Source organism: Symphalangus syndactylus, chromosome 20, assembly GCF_028878055.3.
Source record: "Symphalangus syndactylus isolate Jambi chromosome 20, NHGRI_mSymSyn1-v2.1_pri, whole genome shotgun sequence".
NCBI lineage: Eukaryota > Metazoa > Chordata > Mammalia > Primates > Hylobatidae > Symphalangus > Symphalangus syndactylus.
In genome coordinates this window covers 9,122,818-9,149,703 of record NC_072442.2, presented here as the reverse complement: position 1 = coordinate 9,149,703, position 26,886 = coordinate 9,122,818, and the positions used below count along the sequence as shown (strand labels likewise).

Genomic DNA, 26,886 nt, shown 5'->3' with positions numbered 1-26,886 from the left:
ATTGTAGATTCTGGATATTAGCCCTTTGTCAGATGAGTAGGTTGCAAAAATTTTCTCCCATTCTGTAGGTTGCCTGTTCACTCTGATGGTAGTGTCTTTTGCTGTGCAGAAGCTCTTTAGTTTAATTAGATCCCATTTGTCAATTTTGGCTTTTGTTGCCATTGCTTTTGGTGTTTTAGACATGAAGTCCTTGCCCACGCCTATGTCCTGAATGATATTGCCTAGGTTTTCTTCTAGGGTTTTTATGGTTTTAGGTCTAACATTTAAGTCTTTAATCCATCTTGAATTAATTTTTGTATAAGGTGCAAGGAAGGGATCCAGTTTCAGCTTTCTACATATGGCTAGCCAGTTTTCCCAGCACCATTTATTAAATAGGGAATCCTTTCCCCATTTCTGTTTTTGTCAGGTTTGTCAAAGATCAGATAGTTGTAGATATGTGGCATCATTTCTGAGGGCTCTGTTGTGTTCCATTGATCTATGTCTCTGCTGTGGTACCAGTACCATGCTGTTTTGGTTACTGTAGCCTTGTAGTATAGTCTAAAGTCAGGTAGTGTGATGCCTCCAGCTTTGTTCTTTTGGCTTAGGATTGACTTGGCGATGCGGGCTCTTTTTTGGTTCCATATGAACTTTAAAGTAGTTTTTTCCAATTCTGTGAAGAAAGTCATTGGTAGGAAGTCAGTGTGGCAATTCCTCAGGGATCTAGAACTAGCAATACCATTTGACCCAGCCATCCCATTACTGGGTATATACCCAAAGGACTATAAATCATGCTGCTATAAAGACACATGCACACGTATGTTTATTGCGGCACTATTCACAATAGCAAAGAGTTGGAACCAACCCAAATGTCCAACAACAATAGACTGGATTAAGAAAATGTGGCACATATACACCATGGAATACTATGCAGCCATAAAAAATGATGAGTTGGTGTCCTTTGTAGGGACATGGATGAAACTGGAAAACATCATTCTCAGTAAACTATCGCAAGGACAAAAAACCAAACACCGCATGTTCTCACTCATAGGTGGGAATTGAACAATGAGAACTCATGGACACAGGAAGGGGAACATCACACTCCAGGGACTGTTGTGGGGTGGGGGGACGGGGAGGGACAGCATTAGGAAATATACCTAATGCTAAATGACGAGTTAATGGGTGCAGGAAATCAACATGGCACATGGATACATATGTAACAAACCTGCACATTGTGCACATGTACCCTAAAACCTAAAGTATAATAATAAAAAAAATTTAAAAAAATTAAAAAAAAATAATAAATAAAATAAAAAATAAAAAATAAAAATAAATAAAAAAAGCCAGACTAAAGGAGGCTCAGTGCACCAGTGGCAATGAGGAGCCATTGACTGTTCTTAATCCCCAGAGATACTACAAGCATCTGATCAGTAGATTGAAGTAGTTAAACTAAATCAAGTTAATTAACATACGTCTTACCTCACACACTTAGTTTTTTGTGGTGAAAACACTTAAAATCTGTTCTTAGCGCTTTCCAAGTAGACAATGCATTGTTTTTAACTATAATTATCATGTTAATAAAATAGATTTCTGGAACTTATTCCACCTAACTGAAATTTTATATCCTTTGACTAGTATCTCCCCAATTGCTCCTCTTGTCCCAGCACCTGGTAACTACCATTCTGTTCTCTGATTCTGTGAGTTCAACTATTTTAGAATCCACATGTAAGTGAGATAATGCAGTATTTGTTTTCTGTGCCTGACTTAGTTAATAAGCTGCCCCCTAGGTTCATCCATGTTGTCCCAAATGACAAGATTTCCTGTGATCTTTTTAGGATGGTTTGGTCATAGTCCACATCTGGTCTGAATTTCTTATCTAGCACACATTTCAGTCATCATTCCCACTTTTCCTAAATGTGTTTTTGCTTATATCTGATCGTAAGTACCAATCAGCAGTTCAGACTGTGTGACTATGAGAGGTGTACTCTTGTATGGGGAGCAGGACAGATAGACTGAAAGGGAGTGAGAAATGGAAATAGGCTACCTGATAAGGGAGTCGAGGGGAAGTAGGCTTAAAAGGCAAGTGAAAATGTACGGAAGAGCAATTTAGCCCACCTCAACATTTTGCAGAAGGCTAGCTCTACTAAGTGCTTTTATTCTGATACTTTGATGACAGTCCCAAGAAATAAGATTACTAATCCCCCTGTTAAGTGGTAGAACTGACTGATGTGGGAAAAGAAGGAGCAAACTCAGCTGACGTGGGCTTGCCTGGCACCTTCAGAAGGCCCACGTAATGCAAAAGCCTTAGCCCCCTGGAGTTTTCTGTCGCCACCCCAGAATGAGTCCATATTGATTTGATCTGAATTTAGCATTAGATGACAAAATCGAATGTGTGCCATCATTTTCAGTTTTTCTTCAATGAGACAGGAAAGCCTGTGGTCTCCCAGCAAGGATATTTACCCCACCCTTGATGGAGCCCCAGTCTCCAGGAAAGCTAATACTCTGAGCTCCAGGACCTCGGACCTCCTGACACATAAAATGCAGTCTCTAAAACATCAATTGGCAGCTGAGCCCTCATTTGTTTCTTCCTCTGCAATTTTTCTTGAGATTGGAATGGATTCATCAGCCAATTAGGAAGAAAACCAGCCAATTAACTAAATCCCTATTAGCTTCTCTTGTCCAAGGGCAGGGATGAAAAGGGGGAAATCTTGCTCGATATAGAGAAGTCTCCCAGGTCTTCTTTTTGACAGTTGCTAAGTGTGACTGCCCTTTCTCTCCTTTCCTACAAGGGGAGGGCGTACCACCTGCATGTTATTCCTGGGTCTACCCGGATCATCCCAGTTGACCCAGAAATTCAGAAAGTGGGTGCATAGATGTAGAGTCTGTTTATCATTTCCTTGCTAATGAAAAGAGATGTGATAAGGAAATTAATCAGTTTAACAGAATATAATTCTCCGTAGTGTTAAAATCTGGCCCAAATAAGCAGTCTTATTTTCCAAATGTTTTAATTCTGAAAGTACTACCTGCTCATTGTAAATAGCTTGGAATATACATATATGTTAATATTCACCTGTAATTTCACTATCCAGAGATAACGTCTATCCACATTTTGGTTATTTTTTTGTCCCTCCAGTGCAGGTTGTTTTATATATTTGAGACTATATGTAAAAATTTGCTGTATTGTTAAAATTTATGTTAATGATGGCACCAATATTCTTTATGTGAGTATACCTAATTTACTAAACCGTTCCCCTATTATTGTTGCACATTTAGATTGTTTTCAGTGTTTCATTACTATAAATTATTTCTTGTTAATGTCTTTATGCACAAATCATTTTTGGTTTTTAAATGCAGCTTCTTGTTTCTTACATGATGATGAGTTGCAGACTCTCTTCCCGTAGGGTGAGGGTAGCCTGTAGAGGTAGGCCATTGAGGGGCAGGGTCTGGTTGCTGGCAGTGCCTGTTGGAGGCCACATACCGGTTAAAACTTCATGGTCCCGTGTCTGATAAGCAGATTCTTAATTCCAGAAACAGGATAGTCCTGGTATATTCACTGATTAGGAACTTAGGGCTGACTGGTGATCATTAAAATAGCACAGGATGATGAATAAGCCATTATGACAGTTCATTTTATAATGTGGGAATTGGGAAATCCCCTTTCTATAACAGAACTATTCATGTCTGCCATCTAAGACATTCTCTTTCTTTCTTGGGATTAGAACACTTGGTAACCTTTATCCAAAGATTGTTTGGTGGACGAAGAATTAGAACAAAAGGTGGACAAAATTGAGAGCAATTGTGGGTCCCAGTGAAATTTTACTAACTCCACCAAGAGATACTGTTCTGTACCTCTCTCAAGAGGCAGGGCAGGAGGCAAAATTTGAATGTTTGTTTCTCTGTTCCATACTTTCTTATTGACCTTTAGTGGATGTGTTTTTCCCTTTAGGCCTGTCATTGTTAAGGTCATGTTGCTGACCTTGTAAAGCCAAGAAAAACCTGCTTTCTTCCAATAAATGTTAATTTCATCAGCTGGTTTCTCCTATTATCATGACCTGTGGACAATTGCATTGGAAGCACCTGGGCTGCTTGTTAAATAATGCAAATCTCCAGATCCCACCATAGACTTATTTAATCACAGTCTCTGGTTTGAGTCCCAGATCATGCTTGCAACAAGCACTCCATTCAATTGTTGTGTATCCCAAAAATCATAAATTAAAATAATATAGGAACACATAGTGATTAAGGTGTATAGGCTCTGGAGCCAGACTGCCTTGCTTTGAATACTTTCTAGCTGTAATACTTTGGAAATTTGCTTCAAATCTCCTTGTGTCTCAGTTTTCTCAACTCTAAAATGGGGATAGTAACTATACCTATTCCTATCCTAGGAGTGTTGTTAGGATTAAAAGAGTTAATACATATGTCAAACACTTAGAATGGGGCCTAGAATGGGTTTAGCATTTAATAAACATTAACCATTTAACCACAGCATTAGACCAACTCTCTGTTTATGGCATCCTGCAAAGACCTTTGACCCCTTAACCATTATTCCTTGTTTCCCTTTCTTTGTAAACATTAATCTATTCCCTTATTGCCTCGCTGAACTAATATTAGCCAATGCCTCTTATGCTCATAGTCTTGCTAAGCCCTGAAATTAGTACTTTATCACTACAATAAGCCTTCATTTGTATATATTTACAGTTATCAGTAAGGCATCACTTCTGATTGCTTCTGGATTTGGATTTTGCTTCCTATTCTTTAGAACAAAGAGAAATTTAAAAAGTTGCCTCCTTCTGAGAGAAGAAGGTATACAATCTCATATTTGGTGACTTGGACTTTATACAAGGGGCTTTTGTTGAACTGCCAAATGAAATCATGCACTACTGTATGAGGTAGTAGTGAAACCTTTATGTTTTGAGAATGTGCTTTATAAACCATAAGGTAATACAAAAATTAGAGCTCTGCTGATTTAGCCAGATTTCTCAATGCAAAAATAAATAATAAATAAATAGAAAAGGGCAATAAGAGTAGTCTTATGATGAATCTGGAGCTAACGCTTAGGCTGCTTACCGAGGAAACTTCTTAGAATGTGTTCACTGCTGATCCAATTTCTGAGCAGTCCTTGTGACTGTCTTAGGCATCATGGCCTTAAAACTCAAATGTTCTTTGCATGTCTTGTCACCATGAACTGGTGTTTCCTCAAGGCAGTTTGAGTTCTCAGTGAAAACCAGAGCAGCACCTCTAGCTGTACTGAGAAAACTTCGTACTCTCACTGTTTCACACATACACACAAAAACGTTGAACTTTAATGTCTGGAGCCATTGATTTGAGAGAGTTTTCTATTTTCTTTAAAAAAAAAAAAAAAAGCTTAGCTTAGATCAGCATGAATTTCTTTTGCTAGATTATTGGGGATCTCCTAGGGAGGCTTCAGGTTGGAGTAGAGTTTGTTAAGCACCTTGGGAAGCAGCAAGAAAGGAAAAAGCCAATATTTATGCCATATACTTAAGTAAGCATGACAACAAAAATACATTCCTTGTGTTTATTTAGTACGTGAACTTGAGCTATTGTCCTATCTGGACAGCAAAATTGTACTGAAATACAGAGACCCCACTGACCAAGAGTGTGCTGCTCATTTGTATGCATATTGCAATATAAATATGAATAATTAGAAAGCAAAAATGTATAACAATTGACAAAGCACATCTACATTCATTTATCATTGAATCTTTGTACAGTAGTCTATAGAAATACGAAGTAGCTTTAAAAATGAAACCTAAGGATAGGTGTGCATTCTTCTATGTTCTAAAGTCATATTGACAAATGTCAAGGTCTCTTGAGGTGACACCATTTTACTACTTCTTTTTCCAACTTGATTATTGGACACAGTCTTAAATCTGTTTTTCATGACTGGTACAAAGATGGATCAAATGCTTGCCATAGGGCTATACTTCTGAAAGCTCAGAGCATACCATGCTCATGAACATAGAAATGAATAAAATGCTTCTCTATTTATAGTATAACTCATAAAATTCTTCTATTCCCTTTCCTACTGACCACCGCAAATCTGTTTACTAATCTACTTTCTTTCTTTAGTTTTGCATCTTGAATCACTCTTTTTTTCCTGTTCTATTTGATATCCCAACTTTGAACTTCTGCCTTACCAAGAATGTGGTCAAATCTCCACTGTATCTGGTATTCATACTTCACAACATGGATAAACAACACCGTGTTTCTAGAATCAGGTCTTACCTACCACTTCATCTGGGGAGGGTTACAGGATATTAGTCATCCTGAGTAAATGCCTAGCACTGGGCCTATCACAAATACATGCCCAGTAAAATGACTGCCCTCCCCATTCCCATCATTTGCCTCACCTTCCACTAGTATGTGTCAGGTTTTTACTATTATCTCTTTTTTTTTTTTAATTTAAACGCCATTGCCTGTGGATCTACCAGTACTGGACACTTGTCTTTGGAATGATGAGAGATGGAAGTCTCTGTTTACAAGAAATATTTATCCTAGTTGAGGAGGCAGGCGTGTAGAAACTTACAACATAGTGAGTATTAGAGAAATGCCCAAAGATCACAAGGTCATGTGACTCTACTGGGAAGAATCTGGAGTAGAGGGAACGAAGATGGGAAAAGCTGCTCAGAGGAGTCATCGATCTGCACCTTGAAGGATGAGAATATACTCTATGCATAGGAAAGTAAGGAAGGATGCTCCAGGCAGTGCAGGCACTGCAGGCAAAGGCTTGCTGGTGGAACTGCCGGGAGCCCCGAAAGACTGGGCATACGTTTGGGTACAAGGTGTTGAGGAGTGCCAGAAATTCACTAAATCTATTTTCCTGCTAGTGTCATTTTGAATACAAGAGATTTTCTTTAAAAACCCTTTAGAGATATTTACTTTTGGTCAGTCAACTTTTATAGGCCCAGGCTCTGTAATTAGGTCTTGTGCCATATCAGAGTTCCTGACCTTGAAGAACTTGCATCTACTTAGGAAATGCATTTTTAAAACAATGAACAATATAGCCATGCATAATTAAGTAGGAATCCTCTAGCACCTAACCAGCTTCTCTAGAAATCCAGAGTGATGATTTCAATAGTAAAGGGTGACTTAATGGAGGGATTGGTATTTAAATTAGGGTTGCTAAGAGGTATAGAATTTGACTATGGGGTGTAGAAAGTGGAAAGAATAATTAAAGCAAAAGCACAAAAGTAAGCATGAGCATTTTGTATTATTGGGGGTATTGAAATGAAGTAGAATAATTCTCCACTCATTCTACAAATTGTATTGTAAGATCATAGTATGACAAGGACGGGAGAGAAAATGGTATGCAAAGCAGACACTTGGTCGTGCCCTCTCATGCATCCATCCATGCATCCATCCACCCACTCAATAAGTAGTTGTTATCTACATTGTGTCAAGTATTGAAATGGAAACTGGCAACATGGTGGTAGCATCAAGTCAGAACTCCAGGGCTGCAAGGGAACACAGGTCTAGAGTAACCTTATCCTTACATTGCTGTGCACTAAATTCTGTTGTGGACCATGGACCTAGCCCAATTTTTAGTCCTGGTTCTTCCTTGTCTGCCAAGCTCTCATGTCATTTGCAAAAGGGAACTTTAGTAAGATACTGTAGCAAAAACTAAGGTACCTGGCAGTGGGAACTCGCATTAGGCTACTAGTAGCTAGGTTCAACATTCAAAGATATCACCCAGATTTGATCATGGTAAGATTTGGGAGATGACAGATATATATATATAATGCCTGCAAGGTTTCCTTCCTGGCTGATAGGAAGTGTGATTATACAAAAGTCTAACAGGAAAGTTAAGAGGACAAGTGAAATGTGTCGGTCAAGACACTATATCATAGAAGCAAAATCTAGCACCTCGATAAAAAATACATTGCACATTTATTGGACAATGAATCCTAGTGCAAAATCATTAAAACCCCAACGGATTATACATGTGGTTTCGTTCCACCTTTCGTGACCAGTTGTGTCGTGTTTGGGCTCCAAGACTCAGTGGCAGCATGAAGATTATTTCTCCTGATGTCTCATGAAGATAACTAAGCCCTGTTATTTGTGTAAATAATAAAGAAAATACCTTACATACACATAAACCTCAAGACAGACTGGAACAGCTGGAGGTTTCTATAGAATTACACAAATGTGAAGACAATGGGAAATTGCAAAAACTGAGGTATCCACTGTTGCAATGGGCTGTAAGGCTAAGTTCAACTGATCTCCATATACAGTTATCAATATGTGGTAGGGTTTGCAATTCTACTGTACCCTTCATTATTCACCTACTTTTGCCATGTGTGTAAGGGTATAATTTTGCATGTACAGTGAGTGAGTGTTAAAGGGATAGAGGGACAGTGAGATGTTTACATACTAAAATAAAGGACAGTGTATTCCACGATATCCAGATGTTTTGCAGATTTTAGAAGTGCTTCACCAGATGTTTGCATTTGTAGGAAATCATCACCTGATACTGTTTTGGTGAACTTTCAGAATTTACAAAGCCTGAAGAAGATCACCTATTTCCAGTGGTCGTATTATTTTTTTCTGGCATTTAATTCTTGTGTCCCTGCTGATTTCAACATTACTGGAATTTGCTTCTGAAAGCCAAGAAGATTCAGCTTTTGTATAAACATCAAGTAGGTCATGTGATTATCCAGAGGCATCAGCCTGGTCATTTTCTTCAGAGTTGAGTAGGTAGAAATAATTAATGGGCTGGTTTATTGACATGCATTGAGACATTCCTCTCTTTGTGGTTTTAATTCCCAGCTTCAATCAACTAATTTCAGATTTTATCTGAAGCACCTGTAATTACATGGGGCAAGAAAAATTGCCAGCCAAATGTAACCTGATAATGCTTAATACAACTGTTAGACTAAATCTTAAACCTGATACAGGCACACAAGAGCTTAATGCCTACATAAACCAGACTGTCTTTTATGCCTTCCTGTGAATTCTCTCAAGAACGAGTCACCTGATTCAGGAGGCTTAATTCTCAGAAAGCAAAATATTGAGGAGGAAACAATGATGGCAGCTTAATTCATCTTAATTCTGTGCTGGGTCTCAGGAATGAGTGAGAGCAGAATGAGAGTGGGAATTTTAGACCTGGGTTCAAATCACCAGTTCAGCTGTGCAGTGGCTGAATATCCTTGGATAAATTACTCAACTCTTTGAGCCTCAGTTTCCTATCTATAAAATGGGAAAGCTAGTACCCATCTTTGGTGACTGCAGTTATGTAGAATTTAATGTAAACCTACCTTCTTTCTGGTTTCCCACCAGTGGCATACTCCATGACTTGGTGAGTAAATAGAATTGGGTATGATGGTCATTGCTAATTTTATTGTTTTGACTTTTCACTATCACTTTGGTGGACAAAGATGTTCAGCAAAATGTGTCCTCTTATGACCCTGATTTTACAAAGGAGGAGACTGAGGCTCAAGAGAAAACATGTTTGGCTCAAGTCAGTGCACCAGGTTAGGAAGGAAGTATAGCACAGGAGTGATAAGAACAAGGAATCTGGAGCCAGAACAACCTGAGTTTTGAATTTTGACCTCACCACTTGCCAGGGTGTTTTTTTTTTGTTGTTGTTTATCCTGAAGAAGTTAGTTTGACGTCTCTGTGTCTCAGATTCCTATAAGACTGGTGAGAATCAGGGCGATAATAAAGTCTACCTCCAAGGTGATTAAAAGAGCAAATTTCCCCTTGAGGGCTTTTTGAGGAAAGGGGCAGGCACTGTCATCTATCAAGTATGACTGAAGTACATAACTACCTGAAGACATGAGGAGGAGCCAGATAACCTCTGACAGTCTTGTGCCTCCAAGAATGCTCCAACAGCGTAAGGATTCCTAGGATCACTAGTCCTAACTCCAGATTTCCCTGGAGCTTGGGTGTTTATGGTCCTGTAGTGGTAGCAGGGGAAGAGCAGCGTCTTTTTGATCAGGAAGTTTTGTCGTATAAATTACCATAAATGTTACTACACTCAAAAGAGCATGACACTTACACAAGAATATACAAATAGGTGAAACAATCTAGAGAGACCAGAAGCAAATCCAATACATATGGAAACTTAATCTGTGATCAAAGGGGCATTCAGTTTGATGGTGAAAGATGGTTTGTTTAATAAATAATGCTGGCACTGTTCACTTTTTATCCAGGAAAACATATTAGACCCCTGTCTCATAGCATATACAAATATTAATCACTGGTATATTTTTAAATAATCAAGTTGTAAAAAGTATAACAATAAAAATATTTTATAAAAATGTAAGAAAAACATGTATATAATCTGTAGTTGGAAAGGCCATCTTAAATGAGAGAGAAAACCCAGAAACCTTATAAAGAAAATTATCAACAAATCCAACCATACAAAATGGTAAAATCCTTATATAGCAAAATATCAAAAACAAGGTTTAAAAACTAGATAAGAGGCTACAAGAAAATATTTATACCATGTCACAAAAGGTTAATGTCTCCATAATTCACATGACAGCTAAAGTTGAAATGAAAAACGTAAATAACCCAGAGAAAAATACGTGAAGAATACGATCAGAAGAGAAATGCAAATAATCAATGAGCATATGAGAATGTACTAGAAATATTTCTAGTAGCTAGAAAATGCAAATTCAATCAGTGAGATACCATTTTTTCCTGTAGATTGCCAAAAATAAATAATAACATCCAATACTATGGAGATTTTGGAGAAATGGACGCATCACACATTGCCGATAGGAGAGTAAATATTCATCATTGTCACTACCAGTATCTTTGAAACTAATTTGACAGCATCTATTAAAATAAAGCATGTGCATACCTTGACTGAACAATACTACTTTTAGGAATCTTTTCTACTGAAATGAAAGCATCAGTATGAAAAAGAATATCTCTGAGGCTGTTTATTGCAGCATTGATTTTCATGGTAAAGTAAGATGGCAATAACTTTAATGTCTTTCATCTAGGGAATGACTGAGAAAAGTGAAGTGCATTCAAACTATAGAAGCTCTGTAGCTGTACACAAGAAAGAGAAGTTCTATTAGTATGGACATGGAGGGACATCCATGGCATAATGTTAGTTTTTATAAAAATACTTCTTTTTTAGAAAAGAACCTCTCAGAAAATATATATATACATGTATATGTATTTGTATGTGTGTTTGTAGGAGCATACTGAAAGATGTTGAATGATGCCTAATACACTTTCACACTGGTTTCCTCAGGGTGTCACTGGAAGGAAGAAGAGACGATTACCTCTTGCTTTATACACGTGTGGATCATTTGACATGTTACCGTACATGCATTACTTTCTTTGGTTTTTTTGTTTGTTTTAACGAAAGAAACTGATCTCAAATTCTAGTTCCCTAACCTACTGGCCAGCTGACCTTAGAAAGTCATTTAACCTCTTTGAGTGTTATTTTCCTCACCTCTAAAATAATAATATTGAGGAGGATTGAGCAAGATAAGATGCGTCAAGTTCCTAGCACAGAGCTTGTTAAACAGGGCGTGATCAGCAAAAGAGAATTCCCTCTTCCTCCTTTCTCTTTACCTTCAGTGATGTGCTTTTGGGGATCAAGCCAGTCACCACTTGGAACCAAGTACAAACAGGAAGAAGGATGAAGTTGCTGCTGCACAAATAAGTAATCTGACAACTCCCAAAAGCTACATTAAAATGATTTTTCTTTGGAGTTAAAAACCCTATTGGATGACCCATATCACTGCTCACTGCCTCCATTTACCCAGACATTGAGAGCATGGATCCAAGAAATAAATGCACATGGCTCATTGAAAGTATGGAATTAAGCAACTAATCCCCTGACCTAGACTCCCATCAGAGGGCCCTGTTCTGAAGCCAGGCTGGGTTGGGTGGGCATCTGAAAGTTGCCTCCCTGTATCCTTCTGCCTGGATCCTTCACCCTCGACTGTTTCTGCCCTGAGAATGCTACAGTGTTGAAATCACAGTGTGGTTCATGCTGTTCCCCCTCCTCACTCAACCCCTTCTCCGATGTTTTAAATCCTTATTATAGAGCCAACATTATGCTAGACCATTTATAAATACGTTCTCACAATCTTCCCAACAGCTCTGTGAAGTAGCTGTCATCCCCATTTTTACAGATAGAGAAATGAAGCCACCTAGTAATTTAGCCACCTTCTGATGGTTCTGTGGTAAGGACATGGTACTAATGATCTTTTCCCCATAGAATAATAGCTGTATGGGAGAAATATTGGAGAAGTCAGAAGATGGAAGATGCAGTGGCTTAAATTTTCCCTGTATAACAGTTTGCATTCCGGTGATAATCCGTCTTAGTTGTTAGGACTAGTATATCTCTGTTTGAGGAGATGCTTCCATGTTTTAACTAGTTACAAGACTAAAAACACACCCAAAGCAATAGGATTAAAACAATGCACTCTCTACGAATAAGGCTTACCTTAGCAATTGAGAAAAGGGCCAGGTCAGCTTGCTTCTTGCTCTGAATTAATTTAAGCCTTAATATACACATATCTTTATTATATCACCTATCATATTTTGTAATAACTATTTGTTAGCTTGTCTGTCTTCCCACCATACTGAGTGTCCTGAAGAGTGGGAGCATTTTGATTTATCTTTCTATCCCTGGTTCATTAGATACAGTCCATTAATGATTATGGGTTAAATAGGATATATGCAATTCCTTAGAGGTTCCCAAGTGACAGCCCTAGTTCTCAATGGGAGAACTTACCTTTAACAATGGGCAACCCTAGTTAAAGACCCTCCATGTGCTATGAGTCAGAGGCCTTGCAATGGAGGAAGAATTCGTCAGCAAAGGGGTTAACTTTAAGGTCAATTCCATCTATGAAATAAATCTGAAATCAGAAAGAGACCAAAAGCCTGCAGCAGTGGGTATTTTAAACTTGCTCATTAATAATGGCTCAAAGTGGAGATTTATTACAGTTGAGAAGAGAAGAAAAGACAGTAAATCAGGACTGGTGAGGAAAAGAGCAAGGGAAAGATATGAGTTCTTATTTAAAATGTATTCATATGCTTTATAACCCCAAAGTAAAGATCGCTATATTGAAGTGGAAGGCTTTATTTGTAGGATTGAATTCACTATAGATATGTTTTATGCCCGTGTTCATTTTCCCAACTTTCATTTGCTTTCCCTTGACCGAAAAGTAGGGGACTTAGTTTATTGCTTGAAAACGAGAAAAGATTGCTTTAGCTGAGGGTCTTCAGGAAAATATTCCTTGCTTCAAAGAATGGCTTGTAAAGCACTAGTTCCTAGGAAAACACGATTTTATTGGCACATATTTTGAAGAAAATACTTTTTAAAGCCTTCAATTAGTTCTGCCTTTGAAATAGAATTTAAACACACCCAAAGCAATAGGATTAAATTCACATAAAAACCTATGTCCCCAGCTGTTGCTTGGGAACAAATTCTTTTCCCATTCAAACTACTTCAAGGATAGTCAAGCTTGCTCTTGGCTGTGTTCCATCTGAGGCAGATACCTGCCTTTAATTCAAAAATCAGACCATGGTACTTCCCTGCTAAACTCTCAGTGGCTTTCTATTAATTCGGAGTAAAATGCAAACTCCTTAGTGTAGCCTGCAGAGCACTGAGCCATCTGTTCCTGGTCTACCCAGCCCCAGCCAGCCCCCAACTCATTTCGCTCTTCTCATCTGGTCCATCAGGCTCAAGTCAACTGACTTCTTCTCAGTTCCTGAACACATCCAGCTCTTCTCTGCCAAGACTGCTCTCCTTCGCTCTGTCTTGGACATCCTTTCTCCTGCCACTGTTTGGAAGCAACTTTTTCCGGTCCTTCCAGAGTCTACCAGCTGACCCTTCCAGAGAGACCACCTTTGACCATGCTACCTAGGTTTTCTCTCCCATACATTCTTTAAGCTATGATCCATTACCGTCTTGTCTCTACAACATGCTTACCAAAAACTTTACACAGATAGACATATAGAAACTTGTTTATCTCCCATATTTCCCACTAGCCTGCAAGATTCATGAGAATAGGAACCAAATCTCTCATTCATAATTGACTTCCCAGAACTGATGGCAGTGTCTGACACATAGTAGGTCCTCAGTAAAGATTTGTTGCATCAACTTTAAGTGCCAGCCCTAATGCCTGGCACATCAGAGGCTGTCAGTAAATGCTTTTGAATTGAATGTATCTTGTTGCCATAGGACTTAGCAAATTCACATAAGCTGTATAAATTTATTCCAAGTGCCTAATATCCTGCCCACAGCAGCAAATTCTGCTGGCTCAGGACAAATGAATAAGGAAGACGCCTAAAAGCACAATCTAACTTCGGAACACCTTCTCTAGGACAAAGATGTCAAGGCCAGTTTTAACTCTCCTCATCGGACTTGAGTCCTCTGGTTCCTTGCTCTTCTGACCTATTTGTTTTTGGTGAAAACTTTGTTGTTTTTGTCTGGACGTTGCCAAGGTGTGTTATTAAACAGCTGGAGCTTTTTTATTTCATGGGTCTGAACAAGCAGCTGATAAGTTTTGCTTTGGGTTGGCCAAGGCTCATGATTTAAGCAGTTGAAATCACAGAGTCACTGAGCATCTCTCAAAACTCACTGGACCCAGAGCCAAGAGAACGTTTGGGATTTGTAATTTATGGTAAGAATGGCAGTAGTGCCATTGGGAGATACTTTGGCAAGATAACACATCGCTGTGATGCAGCAGTTAAGTTCCATGGTTTAGGCTGTGTGAAAATTAATTTGCAAAAATATTCAGGTCTGTTTTGTGTTCTAGTTTATATGTAAATTAGAAGATTGTACAAAAAGGATGCCAGGGATGATGGAATTCAAACATCGTCAGACTGGTTGTACATTAATTAGAGTGATTCTTACTCTATTTTGCTTCATTTACATTTTCTTTCAACAATAAGTTGTATTGATCAAGTAAAGACACAGCATTAGCTAATAAGCTGTAATAATGGATGCTTTAAAAATAAAAGTTTAAACATCTGATTTTGGAGGATAGCCATGGAAACTAAGAGAAAGAATTCAACAATATTTCTCGTAGCTCGGAAATAGAGGCAGTGCCTGCCACAGCATTATATAACCCACTTTTGCTCCAAAAGGTGACATGGGCGTCTATAAACCTGAAGGATAACACTACGAACGGTAGTTAAGTATCAGAACTTTGGATATAACTGAGAGTTCTGCACAAAACCACAGGGCGAGTTTCTCACTCTAAATCTTGAAGCTTTCATTCATACGCCCATCCTTGCTCTGCATGTGAAGTGAGCCATCTGACTCCCATGCCCCAGTAGGCACGGGCACTTCATGGACGCCTGTTTTCACAGCCTTCGTCCTAAACCATTTCCCTAGAACCTAGATTACACCACATTCGCAGACCTAGTCTGGTCCATTTGGCACTTGAGTTCCCTAGACTAGCTTCAATACCTTAATTATTGTCCCAACACTTAACACCGCTTCTAACAGCACTGACTTCTCATTTTTATCTGCACTAAACCCTTGCCCGGTGCAGCTGACCCCAGAAACTATCCCTGGAGCAGCTCTTTGTGTGCCATCATCCCCATCAGGTCTCCTCAGAGGCCTGCAGATGGGACCCAAACACATCGCCTGAACTGAAGTCTTTTCACACCCAGGCCCTTCTGTGTATGTTACTCCATGGTTGTATGGCTCCTCTAAAATCCTAAGTTTATTTAGAATAGTTGACTTTCAAAGCAGTTTGATTCAAACCTTTGCACTTGAAATTTATTTTAACTGGTAAATAGGCACTAATGTTATTCTTGATTTACCAAAAGAGAAATGATAGCAGAAGTCTTACAGGGGCCTTGGCAACAATTAACTGAAATTTCCTACAATGATCTGATCACGTATGGAGCCTGCTGGAGAGGAAGGGGTTTAGAGCAGCAGAGGCTCAGTAGCACTGGAAATCTTGAGTTCTATTCTTTACTCTGTCTTTCCTCACCTCTACCTGGCTGTGTGACCTAGAGTGGAGGACTTTACTCCCTGCCTCTATGGCCTTAAATCCATGTAATGCATTTACGTCACATGATCTCTAAGGTGGCTTCTATTTCTGAAAAGCTGTTAATTCATAGCTGATTTAAAATCAGCAATCCAGGGGTAAATAAACTTAGATACCCATTCAGGACTGGAGCCAATGAGGTACACAGCTGAGCAGGAGAGATGTTTCTCAGTTGTTCCTCAATTGGCCGAGCAGGTGATTAGCATCAGAGACACAGGCTTTGATCGTGAAGTGGGAATATAAAACCCCAAAACTGTTTGTCATAAAGGATTCCATGTCCAATAAAAGAGAAGGCAGATGTTCGCATAAAGTTTTTGCTGTTTGTGTTTTCGTGGGGGTACTTTTTGGGCATGACATTTATTAGTGAAGCACAGCAGCAGCTGCCCACCCATGTTGCCACATAATAGCAGTCTTACAATCCATTTATGGGCTTGGAATTATTTTTGTTAATGCTTTTCATGGGAGTAGATGAAATGCAATGTGCAGCAGCTGTAACTACTTTCATCATGCAGCTGTCTTCTAGGGAGAGCCCTGCAAGCATCATAGATGTCTTCATTGTCAAAGAGGTTACTGTCTCACAGTTTTAAAGGTAAAGGGGTGCTGTATTACTTTTCTGTTACTGCTATAACAAATGATCACAACTGCATGGCTTAAAACAGCAGACATTTATTATCTTATGTTTCTAGAGGTCAAATATATATATATATATATTCTCAAGGGGTTAAACATCATGGTATCAGCAGGCCTGTATTCCTTACAGCAGGAGGCTCTAGATGGAGAATCCATTGTCTTGCCTCTTCCAGCTTCTAGAGGCCACCTGCATTCCTTGGTTCATGTTCCCTTCCTCCATCTTCAAAGCCAGCAGAGTATTAACTTCTCTCCTGGCTGACCTCTGTTTCCATCCGTATATCTTTACTCTATGTCTCTGACCCTCCTACCTTTCTCTTATAAGGACTTTTGTGATTACATTGGGCCCACCCAGATAATCCTAGGTAATCTCTCCATCCCAAGACCCTTAATTACATCTGCAAAATGCCCTTTACCTTCTAACATAGCATATTCAGAGGTTCTGAGGATTAGGATAGTAAACATCATTGGTGGGGAGCCATTCGGCCTACCCCAGGAACCATGAAGAACGAGTCAGGTCCAAGGGACACATGACTTACCAAGGGCCACTCAGTCCACTTGTGGAGGTGCCATGACTGTATCCCTGGCATGCTTACATTTGCCACTTGTATGTGCGTTACTGACAAAGACTGCTAGGAGGATGCCCTAATGAAGGCTTTATTTTCATAATTTGAGATGATTGAGGGATAAATAAATATAAGATCAAGTCAGTTTTTTTTTTAAAAAAAGAGTAGTTTAGAAAAGACAAGTTTATATTTATAATATAAGTGCATTCATAATCCAAGAACTTTCTTAAATATTGTAGTCTTGCTAGGACGTGGTACCTTCTAAAGGTGGAGTAACTTGTAGTGATAACATGTTTTAAGCAATGATAAGAAATGAGAGTGCCGAGGAAGCTCATGCACATGTGTCAATGTTTCTCCTCTTCCTCCTCTTCCTCCTTCTTCTCTTTCTCCCTCTGTGATTCAGGCCATTGCTATCATTTTGAAAGTCATTAATGACTAAAAAGCCAATTCCAACTCCTTAAACTAAAGGAAATGGTCTCCCAGAGACTTATTGGCATGGATGAAACCAAATTAGATATTTGTCATATTTTAAAATGAGACCCATCTTATTTTGATGTTGAAGTGTTTGTCTAGGCCAAGGAACTTATTTTTAGTTCTCCTCCCATGTCTGTTACAGTTGCCTGTAACAAATAAGAGAGTCATAGAATTTGAGTATCTTTGGCAAGTGTCTGCCAAACTCCTCTTTTGCCTTAGTTTTCTCCTTCTGTGCTATAGGCAAGAGTGATGGCTACTGTAAGTTAAAGGCTCTATTCAGTTTGAGTTTAATTAAACTTGAGTTTCTGAGAGGACAGGTCCATTTAAGAAGGCTAATGTGATTGTTAGGCTCATCTTCTCCAGGAGTCACTCCCTGCCTCCCTTCTACCATGGCAGGGTTGGCTTCCCCTCATCCAGAGTCTCATAACGTACTCGACTTGACACTAGTGAGCCTCCCCAGTGTGTTAGTTGTTCTTGTGCTTACCTGCCGTCCTCAAGATTCAGCCTAACCCAGGGCGTGATGAAAAATAGGAGTTCACTGCATGTACTATGGGTGGATGAATGAATGGCCATAGGGGAATTTGAAGGACACATGGATCCAGAGACTTAATGGAAGTACTGAGAGGGGCAGGGAAAGGCTGCAAGTATAGTTTTGATCTTCACTGATATAAAATTAGTAGGTTGGCTCCCCACCCTTGCCCTGAAAACTCAGAGAGAAATAGAACTGGAAATTGCCACAGAAATCTATTCTAATAGATGTTTTAATGTGACACTGAAAATGAGTGGACGGTTTCCTTTGGGTATTTGTGCTCAGCTCTCAATGTCATTTTTCTGCCTATCAAATGAACACCAATTCTTTATCTACAGGTACATTAGGTTAATGACACAGTGTTGAACTAAACAAAGATGAAGTCAAGTTGCTAAGCTCTAGCCTGGCATTGATTAGGGGACTCATAAAATAAGTCACTCCCTCAGTTTAGTCTTGACAACCCAAAGAAAAACTTTGTGTATACTGAATGACACTTTCCTTGAAAAACTTCCAAATAGGATAAGGTTGATTTTCACATCGCTCTTGCCAGATAGGAAAAGCAGAGCATCAACTCAAGGGAATTGCTAAATATTTGTACTACCCCAGGCATATTGCAAAGATGATGAGACCTGAACAATGATGTTAGCATTAAAGTGTTAGTGATCACTGCACTCAACAAAGAAACTGCAGGATGAGTGGGCCTCAAACAAGAAAATCTGATGACAAGAGATCATGCAGGTGTAAGACTCAGAGAAGTGGACCAAGATTCAGGCCAGGAAAATACCACAGCAACCCCCAGGGATCTCCATGGGTGGGAACATTTGGTGGTTCTCGTTCATTTTATCATGTTTGTACATAGCTCTGTTTATGTTGTTTCCCCAACCTGCTACTCAGCTTAATTCTACAATTTCTTTTGGTTTCTAGTTCCTTCTTTCTGGGGATTGGTGAACTCAGCTTGGAATCTTTGCTCTGTGGGGAAACGGCAGTCGCCAGTCAACATAGAGACCAGTCACATGATCTTCGACCCCTTTCTGACACCCCTGCGAATCAACACGGGGGGCAGGAAGGTAAGCCACCATATCGCTTCCGTGGTTAAGTTGAAGATGGGGCCATCTTGATTCTGAAAGCTGATCCTCAAGGCTTCCGTCTCTGTGATGAGTTTGTTCTCCCACCTAGGAATACCACAGACTTCACAACTGCTGCCATTAGATAGAAATATGTCTACATTGTGCTTTTTCTCCCTAACTAGTCAAACATTTGTGCTTCTGATTACTCTGTACCTCCTGGAGGTTGCCTGAAGACTTATCAGACAACCTCGGTACCCCCATAAAGGACAGAAAGCACAGCGGCCACCCCTGCCTATCATGCTGGGAAAATCTTTCCTCTAAGAAACTGCTTTACTAGGCCTTCTTTTAACCTCAGTGAAGTGGGAAAACCAATTAACAAAAATAAAATCAGACGTTTATCATCTTGGGATGAAAAAAACAGACAAAAATCACCTTAGATGATTTATAAGAAAATCAATAATTAATCTTCCTAGGGGCATCTTGCTTGCTAAGAATCCTAGCTCCTGCACAGAAATGCTGAGCTAGGCTTTGTGATTCTCACACCTAAATCCCTCCTTCACTCTCCTCCCCCCATAACGAGCTCCTCCTTGATTTGTGGAAGGGCACAGGTGCCCATCGGTTCTTCTCATCACTGGAATCTTAGCATTTCTCTTGCTGGTTCATGTCTACTTGGCTTTTACTGTTGAGGAGGTTGTTAAAGGTAAAAAAAAAACAAAAAGCACATGCAGAAAATTGTATTCGAAGGTAATTTAGCTATTGTCAACTCAAGAGAAATGGAAAATAATTTGTGTGCAAAAAATTGAGGTTAAAATTATTGACAACTTTTGATAATACCAGTGGCTGATTCTTTAGGGTTTGGGCTCATTGGGCTCTGTTCTCTCTTCCTTTGTGCAGTCTGTTCACCATAAATACCATGAAGTTTGTAAGTTAACTTTTTCCCCTTCTGATATATTGAAATATATTTTCTTGTACCATGTAACTGTCACAGACACACACACCCCTAATGACTCATCAAAAAGCTGTAAATGACTTTGACTCAGGTCGCAAGGCAGGTTTTAAAAGACATTGCATGTGGTCGACACCATTTAGTTATGCAGTATTTGTGTACTGTTTTAAATATGACTTGAGAAGCATTTTTGTGGAAAGGTCATATATAGGTCATTTGGTTTATTGCTCCGATTCCATATAAAATGATGCTATCCTAATTATTGTTCCATTTATAGTTTTATTTTTATAAATCCTGCAAGGAACTTGTCATGGCTTCTAAGTACATTTCTCTTTAAAAAGGTGAATTATTTATTTAAAGTCATGAACACATGTGAGTTTGCCGGTCAGTATTTAAGAAGGAAGAGTTGTAGTTATGATTAAATATTCAGTCATTCTTTCTTTCTTGGAGAGGGTGATGTAGGGGATAATTGCATTCTAGGCAAAAGGAAAAGCAGGGGGTGGAAAAGCCCAAGATACAGAATGGGGTTTGGTGCCTGAGTTCCAGAATGCAGCTGAAAGATAGCCAGCAAGGCAGAACACAGAGAGCGAAGAGGGGCTTGCAAGATGGTAGGCTAGAGAGGTCAGCAGAGGGCAGGTCCTGAGGCAGTGTTCGGGAGCTGAATCCTTTGCCTAAGAGTCATGGCAAGCATTTGAAGGGGTTTTAGATAAAGTATAGATTGGGATTGAGATGGAAAGTGTGTCAAACTAACACAAACAATGGATATATAATTTTTACTTTCCGTCAGAATGTCTTAAAGGAAAAATGTTAATGTGAAAGAAAAAATGTCAACACAGCTTCTCCCTAAAATTTATTGGGAAAGAAGAGATTGGGAGATAGTCTAGTGTTAAAAATCACTCACATGTTCTCACTCATAGGTGGGAATCGAACAATGAGAACACATGGACACAGGAAGGGGAACATCACACTCTGGGGACTCTTGTGGGGTGGGGGGAGCGGGGAAGGATAGGATTAGGAGATACACCTAATGCTAAATGACGAGTTAATGGGTGCAGCACACCAACATGGCACATGTATACATATGTAACAAACCTGCACATTGTGCACATGTACCCTAAAACTTAAAGTATAATAACAAAATTTTAAAAAAATCACTCACATGTTATGATTTGGGGTTTTTTTTGTTTTAGAGATATTTTTTGAACAGATGATTTTGTATCTTTCCAAGTCAGTAAAGTATACCTGATCCAAACCAATTTTCAAATGCATTGGAGTTTGGAGTCTTGGCAACATTTACTTTTCATGATGTAAATATTTATATCTGGCACAATTTTTGTTGTCAGTGGTTTGAAGAGCTCAGAACTGTCTGATGCTTCCTTTTGCATTTGTGAAAGGTAGAAAATAAAATATAGTTGGTCATGATAAACTAATTGGTAATGAAATGCCTTAATTTGCTAGGCAATAGGTAAATCATGTTTGCATCACGTTTTTGAAGGTGATGTTTAATGAGTTGGAAACTTATTTTGAAAGTGAGAATTCAAATCACTGCTCTGATTTTTGTTTTCCCTTAAAGAAATACTCAACTTAATAAATTTGAAAATCACCCTGTAAGACTGGGAAGTTTTGTAGAATTTGGGCAAGATGTCACATTTTGAAGTCTGAGCCAAGCTGGGTGTCAGTACATGAAATGCAGCCCAGTAACTATGTGTTTTGTGTCACATTTTTATCCACAAGCGTTATTCTTTCTGGTGTTCAAGTGTATCTTATGCACAAAACCATGATGCAGCTCTCTGGAAGCCCCTGACTTGTGTTACTATGTTTATTTTAACATGTTTGACCTGACATTGGGCTCAAATGGAGGAACAAGGGCTTTCCTTACCATAGTTTAAGGCTAAAATTCAACTTCAGTACAAGAATAACAAGGAATAATAGTTATTCCTTACTCTGCTAAAATTCAACCTCAGTACAAGAATAACAAGGAATAATAGTATTCCTTCTCATCCTATGCACTGTGCCTTGAATGTAATAGAAAATACTCATTTTTATTTAAAAATGAGATTTATTTCACCTTTTAGGGTCCTCATGTGACAGGTTGCAGTCAAAATGTAGTTCAAATTGTGTTTCATGCAAAGTTATTTAAAATATTGTATATAATTACCTTCAGGCTATCTACATAAGATATCATGTATATGAAACATACGTGAATTTTTTGTTTCAACTTGGGTCCCATCCCCAATAAATCTCATTAGATATATGCAAGTATCCAAAATTAATAAAATTAGAAACACTTATGATCCCAAACATTTTGCATAATGGATATTAAATCTTTAATTGTATTTTTACAAATGGCATGCCCTTAAGGCTGGGTTGTATATAGGTATAAGACTCCTACCTTGGAACCAATCTCCACCCTTTGGCCCCATTAAATTTAACATCCAATTGCTACATTGTTTGGAGCTAATTAATCCATTCTAGTTAAAGCTACTAAATTAACTCAATCAAAAAGGAGGAGGTTGGGGAGATAATTCTTTGTGGTTTCAGGTTGCTTAAAGTCTCCATATATGAAGAAGTTTGATTATGATATAAATGATGTTTTACACTGAGTTAAGCCTCACCGACTGTTTTAAAGATTGAGACCCTTGTTAGCCACTGAACTTGTAAAATTTCACAAAAATGTTCACCTTTCCTGTCTTTTTGCTCAGACCAAAGTGAGTGTACGCAGTGTGTTTGTGCTTTAATTTTAGTGTACTAGTCACATAAGTGAGATTCTTGGTAATTTGAAGATGAAATATAGGATGAGAAGGTTACCACAGAGTAAAATATGGATAACTTCAATCAATTATTTTGGAATATAGATATTTGCTTTGAGCATTTGATATAGGTGGGCATTGAAAGTTTGTGAGTTTAGCTTTAAGGAAGGAAATATGGCACATAGAAACCTATCTGCCGATCTAAAATATCTAAAAGGAGAAAAAACATATTAAAACTGAGACTAAAATCCACTTGCCGATTCTACTATTTTAACCAAAAATTAGTTCCGTCATCTTTTCTCATCTTTTAACTTGTTTAATAAAATAGACACCTCAGTAGTTAATGACATGACAATTCCTTGTCATATGTTAAGTATAAAAGGTAGGATCTATCATATGTTAGGTATAAAAGGTAGGATCATAAGTATAAAAGGTAAGATCTAAGTATAAAAGGTGGTTTATGACACAACAATTCCTTGTCATATGTTAAGTATAAAAAGTAGGATCTAAAAAAGAGACTTGGATGAAGGATAATACTGTTTTATTTTCTGCTTCCTAAAGTTTCTAGATTTGCTAAAACAGACTTGCATTAATTTGGTAATCTGAAAATTACTTATGTTCTAACCTCTCTTTCCATTTCATTTCAAAATATATTTGGAGTTGATAAATGTGGTAGACAGAATAATGTCTCCTCCCAAAAATGTCCACATCTTAATCCACGGGTCTTCTAAATGTGTCACTTTATAGAGCAGAAGGTATCCTGAAGATATGATTAAATATAGGATTTTAAAACTGGAAGGTTACCCTGGACTATCCAGGCAAACCCCTTGTAATCACAGAGTCCTTAAAAGGAAAAGACAGATGCAGGAGAGTCCAAATCAGAGAACAGAAGTGAGGATGGAAGCAGAGGTCGGAGTGACACAGGGCCACGAGCCAAGGAGGCCTCTGGAAGCTGCAAAGCGCAAAGAAACAGCTTCTTCCTTGGAGCTTCCAGAGGGAATACAGCCCTACTGACACCTTAATTTTAGCCCAGCAAAACTGATTTCAGATTTCTAACTCCCCAAATATAAGATAATAAATTTGAGTTCACTTGAGCCACTAATTATGGGGTAATTTGTTGCAGTGCCAAAAGGAACCTAAAATAATAGATGTGAACATAAAGATTGTACTGGTTTACTAACCACAAATCAACAAATTATTTTTAAAATAATTTGGCATTTTTGTAAAATTATAGTCAGAGACAGCCTTTTTCCTGTACAACAGGGAAACAATAAAAATGAATCTAATCCCAGATTCACAGGAGCTTAGATTTATGACAGCACCTTTGGAAGCCAGCTCCTGACACTTCCAGTCCAGTGCTGGAGTCTAAGTTCCTCTCCGCCCTCAGTATCATCTCGTCGTTTCTAGGAGTTCTGAACTACTGGTAGTTCTTCATACGGGTCCTGTGTTTGGTCTCTGCTGCGGAATATTTGACAGCCATTTTTTCTTTTACCATTTTAAAGTGGATGGTTCAGGGACATTGAGTACATGCAGGCTATTGTGCAGTCATCACAACTATGCATTTTTGTAACTTTTGTATCATCCCAACTTGGAACTCTGCACCCAGTAAACAAGAACTCCCCATTTTCCATCCCCCACAGCCCCTGGTAACCTCTGTCCTACATTCTGTTTCTATGCATTTGCCTGCTCTAGGTACCTCATATAAGTAGAATTACATAATATGTATCTTTTTTATGTCTGGTTTATTTCACTGAGCATAATGTTTTCAAGGTCCATCCATATTGGAGCATGTATCAGAATTTAATTCATTTTTAAGGCTGAATAATACTCCATTGTATGTATATATCACATTCTGTTTGTCTGTTCTGTCAACAGACATTTGGGTTGCATCCAGCTTTTGATTATTGTGAATAAGGCTGCAGTGAAAATTGGTATACAATGAACTGTTTGAGTCCCTACTTCCAGTTTTTCTGGGTGTATGGCAAGGAGTGGAATTACTGGGGCATATCTATATTTAACTTTTTGAGGATTGTCACACTTTTTTATACGGTGGCTCTACTATTTTACATTCCCATCAGCAACACACAAGGATTCCAATCTTTCCATATCCTCACAGACATTTGTTTTTTTTTTTTTGTTATTTGTTTTGAAATAGCCATCCTAATGGTTGTGAAGCGATCTCTCATTGTGATTTTGATTTACATTTCCCTAATGAATTGACAGACTTTCACAGACATCCAGTACAAGTTTTTGGAATACAACCTGTTCCTGATACACAGGGTAGAAGTTCTTGAAACCTCTGAGGAGCAGACAGGTTGTAGAAATAATTGACCTTAGCCTAATGGCACAGTCAGGAATATCAGAAGTAAAAAGAAGCAGGGTGCAGTGGCTTGCACCTGCAATCCCAGCTACTCAGGAGGCTAAAATGAGAGGATCACTTGAAGCCAGGAGTTCAAGACCAGCCTGAGCAACATAGTAAGACCCCATCTTTAAAAAGAGAGACAGAGAAAGAGAGAGAAGCAAAAAAGAGAAGAAGCTGGCCATCAGCAGATTGCAGACCTACATAGGTTATCTCAAAGAAGCAGACTTTTCCCCATATCTTCAGGTTTCTTGTTTGAAATTTTGCCCAGTAGAGGCTAAAACTACTGTTGTCGCCAATTTCCTTTTGATTTCTGGATACCTGGGGATTACATCAGGGAGAGTCTCAGCAGGAGACATGGAACGTGGTGAGTCATGAGGATCCCTCAGAGAGGGATCGTTTATAACCACCCCAGGTCTGGAAGGGGTGAGGAGAAGGAGTGAGGACCACACCTGGAGACCACACGAACCAACCATGGAGAGGAACACCTGACCTTCAGTGAGGGAAGCAACCAGCTCAGGGCAACTCCTAAGGGTGGAGCTGGGGAACAAGGCCCTGACTGCACTCCTTTCCTCCCCTCTTACGGAAAGAAGGCAGAAGCCAAAGGAGCTTGTTCAATCAGTTCATGCAAGCCAGCCTCCAAGCCCCTAAGCAAGGTAAAGATGGATCCAAATGGACGATCGGAAGACGTCCAACACAAAGCTATAGGTATATCTGCATGGAAGTTTCCACATTTCCCGTGAAATAAATATGAGCTAATAAAACTCATAATTGCTTATAAATCAGGTATAAATGCTTCAGCCTGGCATTCACAGCCCTTATAATACAGCACCAAATCTCCTTTCCAGAGACATTTGCATTATACTTCGTATATACCTTTTGTTCCCAGTGAGAGTGTAAACTTTAAAAAACAAACAAACAAAACAAAACTGAATGCATCTCACCTTTTCCTGGGATCTGTGCTTTGGCCACAATATACCCTTCACCCCACTTGCCTAAGGAGTCCGAACCCCTGCTTTTAACCTCTGTGGCTCCAATACTCTCTTAAATTCCTCTTGATCTCTTTAGCTAACTGTGAAATCTCTCTTTATTTGGCTTCTTAAGCACCTTACTTATATTTATGTTAGGATCTGAACGTTGGCTTATAATATGAATATCGCTTTCCTTGTAAGGAATTGTAAGACAAATATACTATAGATATTAGCCCTTAGATTAAGAGCTCCTTATGATAAATATGCTTTCATATTTTCATTTTATATCCTTGGGGTTATCCATGACAGCACTGACTGATTTGAACTGAACCAAGTACCCTTGCTTACCAAGAAATGTGTTTAGGTGGAATTCACCAAATGTTGCTATGATCCAAGGTGAGGGGAATGTGAGAAGGCCCACAGTGAAAAATAACTTTGCTATCCACAGAATCTGTTACTAAAACTGATTTTCAGTTATGTTTTTTATGACTATTAAAATAAGTTGAAAAATAAGAAATGTGAATTGGTTTGGTATTTAAAATCTTATCACTTCTGTATTTTAAAATTTTCCTGTGAACCTGATTGCAAAATTTAGTTGACTTTATTTAATCATTGCCATT

General features: G+C 38.7%; 1 protein-coding gene across 1 annotated transcript in view; it reads left to right on the top strand.

Annotated features, from left to right (window-relative positions):
* The window catches only part of CA10 (carbonic anhydrase 10), a 525,515-nt gene that overhangs the window by 204,251 nt on the left and 294,378 nt on the right, over positions 1-26,886 (top strand). The window contains exon 3 of the mRNA XM_055258217.2: positions 19,098-19,240. Coding sequence (XP_055114192.1) covers positions 19,098-19,240 — 143 coding nt within the window. The remainder of the gene's footprint in view (positions 1-19,097; positions 19,241-26,886) is intronic.